At 26.2% G+C, this 3,876-nt stretch overlaps 1 protein-coding gene across 1 annotated transcript in view; it reads right to left on the bottom strand.

The window, feature by feature from the left end:
- LOC108690959 (odorant receptor 43a-like) overlaps positions 1–2,390 on the bottom strand; it is a 2,861-nt gene extending 471 nt beyond the window's left edge. Inside the window, exons 1-4 of the mRNA XM_018198516.1 lie at positions 2,132–2,390; positions 1,422–1,893; positions 1,042–1,141; positions 679–798 (exon numbers count right to left, since the gene is read on the bottom strand). Of these exons, the coding sequence (XP_018054005.1) occupies positions 679–798; positions 1,042–1,141; positions 1,422–1,893; positions 2,132–2,369 (930 nt within the window). The 5' untranslated portion in view covers positions 2,370–2,390. The remainder of the gene's footprint in view (positions 1–678; positions 799–1,041; positions 1,142–1,421; positions 1,894–2,131) is intronic.
- Positions 2,391–3,876: the final 1,486 nt, after the last annotated feature.

The following is a 3,876-nucleotide window of genomic DNA, read 5'->3' as shown; positions in this document are numbered from 1 at the left end:
TATATATATATATATATATATACATTTATAAATTAATTGGACTAAAGAATTAATCTTTCTTGCGCGCAAGCGCGAATGAGAGAATGAGTGAAATTAATTATTTAAATTACGTCACTTGATTGTAAAAAAATTCGATTTTTTGAGAATTAAATCCATTGATTGAATTACAGTTAAAATGTACGATTTTGCAATTTCTATTTTTCTACTGCAAACTAATACTATCACGTTCATTATTATATTTCAATAATAGAGGAAAGTCGCCGATATACTGACATAATCTTCTAAAGAGATACCCCCTTATTTCTCGGAATTAATTATTGCATTTTATTAATAAAAAGATGATTTTAATAATTAAAGAAGTAAAAACTCATAACTTATATATTTATTTATAACTTATATATTTGTGGTTTGTTTTTATACGAAATCAGCTAAAAATGACAACCAAAAATAAGTTCCACTTAAAACATTTTTTTGAAATAATGAATAGTTTGAGAGATAATTACATCCAAAGCTTCAAATAGGATACTCCGATTATTATGGACATATTAAAATTTATATTTTTGAAAATTATAATTGTTAAAAAAATATTTTCGTTTACAGTTAAAGTTATAAAAACGTTCTAAAGTATAGAATTAGTTTAGTCTCGCAATTATTAAAGAAATCATTATTAATACTTACTTGCGTCACGAGAAGTTCACCGACCGCACAATAAAGACACGTATGCATTAAAACACATATAGTGGCGGACATGTACCAAATCAATTGCATCAACGATAAATAACCACCTCGCTCAATAATCTAAATTATTGTAAATTATATACATTGTATTTTAAAATATATTATTTTATTGATTTGAAAATTATATTACATGAAAAATTATAAAAAGTAAAACATCTATAAAGGATTAGCATTGCATTTTGATAAAGGATCAGCATTGTAGCTTGCAACATCAATATTATTTATTAATTAATAATATAATAATCTAATATCTACCGTAGACCTTAACAATATGATATATGCTATACTATTATTTTTACTTACGCTAATTATTAGAAATCCATCAAAACAAAACAGTATACCAAAAAAGAATAACAGACCGAGCAGCATTAAGTTGAATGTGTTATCAATAGTTTCTATAGATCTGTAAAATAGATACTATGAAGTAAAAAACGATACATAAATTTCAAATGTTATGTAAAACATTTATACATTTTCTATAAAATTATTTTAAAAAATTTAATTTCTATTATTTTAAATGATTCTAATTTTTAATTTACTTATTTCTAAAAATTACAGCATGAAGCAAAATTGCACATTGCGTTTTTAAAAATCAAATTTTGATATATTCTTTACAGAATTTCTTTAGAGAAAAGATTCGACAAATCGATTTTGAACATTTATGAATATTTTCAATTCAGGACCTGATCAAGCGAATGTGATCTTTCACATTGTGCTTTAAAAGCTCTTTGAAATTTGAATTCTTTCCCAAATTCAAAAGTCGCAGATATAGATTCTCCATCTGGCCGCATATATGTAAGATCAAAAGTCCAAGGAAGTTGTCGACTGCGGTATAAGAGAGACCAGATGTAGTTAGTCCGATTACTTGTATCAAATATGTTAATTCAAAATTCGGGCTGTTAGATATATCGTGTGGATAGTATGTTTGGATTGGCAAATGCTTTCCAACCGGATCGGTAAAATTCGTTACGTGCCTAAGTGTCTTGCCAAAAAGGAAAGAACCGAAAGTTATCAACAATGTGGAAAGTATCATAAGTGCTCCGCAAATAGCAAGCGAGCGAGTGATTCTGGCTTGTTTTAGCATGACAATTCGTTCTTCTTCCATTTTTACTTTTATCCAATCTTTCACAATCATATCAATCAACGGCGATAAAGCTAGGAAAATAATTTGTTTTTAATATACATATATGTGATATTATTTTCTTGTAACATTATTATGATATTGTGCTCGTGTTCTTAACTCAATTTATGGATTTAGTGGAGTAGTATATATTTGTTAAAATTCATAGTTTCAGAAAGTAGTCAAAGCATTTATGTATTAGTTCAATAAAATAATAAAATGGAGAAAAATATAGAAGACTGAAATAAATCAGTTTGTTAAATAATAAAATACCTCCTTTGTTGTACCACATAATGAAGACTTTCAACATCGTTATCAAAAGAGGTAGGGTATATTGTAAATTATCTATCATTAATATCATATCGCCCCATACTTTTATCAGTGACATTAAAGCCGGTATAGTTAATACAAAAATCAACATAATAACATTAAATAGAAATCGAATTTTTGATAATAATTCTTCACATTGAATTTTGCTTTCTTTCGGCCACAAACCGATGATTTTTAACATGCAGCGATTCAGACTAATCGCCCATTCTAAATCTGTGTAATAGATCAAATATATTAGAATTATATTTACTTAAATATCACTTTATACTATAAAATTTTACATATGTTTTCTTATATAACTTTACATATTGTTATAAGATATTAGTTGGATAGATTAAATTTTAGTAAGATATTGTTATTAAGATAAGTTATTTGTTTAGTAAGATATTAGTTGGATTTGTGAATATTATTTTTCATTTTACACTATATAAAACATAACTTCACATATTTTTTCGTAGTTTTATATGCATATTGTTTATATGTATATTTTACATTCTTAAAGATTGAAGGTAAAATATATATACACAATTATATCATTTCTTAATAAAAATTTCATTTTTGAAATTAAAATACATATTAAATATAAAATTAATATAAATCTACACAGATTTATATCACTTTCATATAAGAATTTGTGCATCAACTTAAAACTTTATATTGATTATATCTACAAGAAGGAGAAAAAAAGAGAGAAATAATTGAAAAGTAGAATATAAAACATTTTTTTTTAATTTTGATGCTATAAAAATAATGAATTCATTTTTTAATTATTGTATTGCAACTTAATTTAATAACATGTAAGATATATTATCTATTAGATGATACGAAAACAAAAATATATTGTTATGTATTGAAATTTAAAACGTCAATTATTGTTTCTGGCTTTTCAATACACTCTCTTATTCTCTTATATGAATAAACATTTAATACAGCAATCTTAAATTGTAACACAGAGAAATAATGTTTTATATTTAATATATGTCTCGTTAAAATTATTAACTAAATAAAAAAAGAATACCATTATATTCATCTAAACTATCCATTGGTCAAAGAATTACTGATCGTCCTTCGTCAATGATATCATCCCCACTTTCTGAACGTTATTACCACGCATGCTTCTGACGAAATTCTTGAAACATGGTACATTGCACCGTCGTAAATATTGCAGCAATCAGAACGAACATATGCTGTTATCGTCAAAATGTTCATTTGGCGAAAGGGTAGGATATATAAATTATAATGGTAAGTGCGCAAAAACGAGCATTCAAAGTTCATTGGTACTGGTCGTTATTTTGTATTTTTTTCTTTTTTGCGAAGACTTCGTAAATGAAAGGTCGCAACTGCGTGTATAAGAAAAAAAATTTTTACGTTCGTAATAAGAAAACGAAATGGCCATATCGTAAAAATTTCAAAAGATCCGTGGAAGATGCACAGCTTGCAGATACTTTTTGCGTTGCTAAAAAATTCCGTTGCTGAAAGAGAAAAAAATTACCGTCTGTTAGACCCTTTGATGATACATTATTAATGAATCTATAGCTGCAGGTTGTTTCATCGAGCAGTTGAGACGTAACCAGATAACGAAAACAACGGGAGGAAATAGTGACAATAAGTAATAGTACAATTTGTCGATGTTAATTCGAATTATTATAAGAGGTATGTGAGCGTAAGTTTATGATAATAATAACAAT

The sequence above is a fragment of the Atta colombica genome, unplaced genomic scaffold (assembly GCF_001594045.1).
Source record: "Atta colombica isolate Treedump-2 unplaced genomic scaffold, Acol1.0 scaffold38, whole genome shotgun sequence".
NCBI lineage: Eukaryota > Metazoa > Arthropoda > Insecta > Hymenoptera > Formicidae > Atta > Atta colombica.
This window is presented reverse-complemented; position numbering and strand designations above follow the sequence as displayed.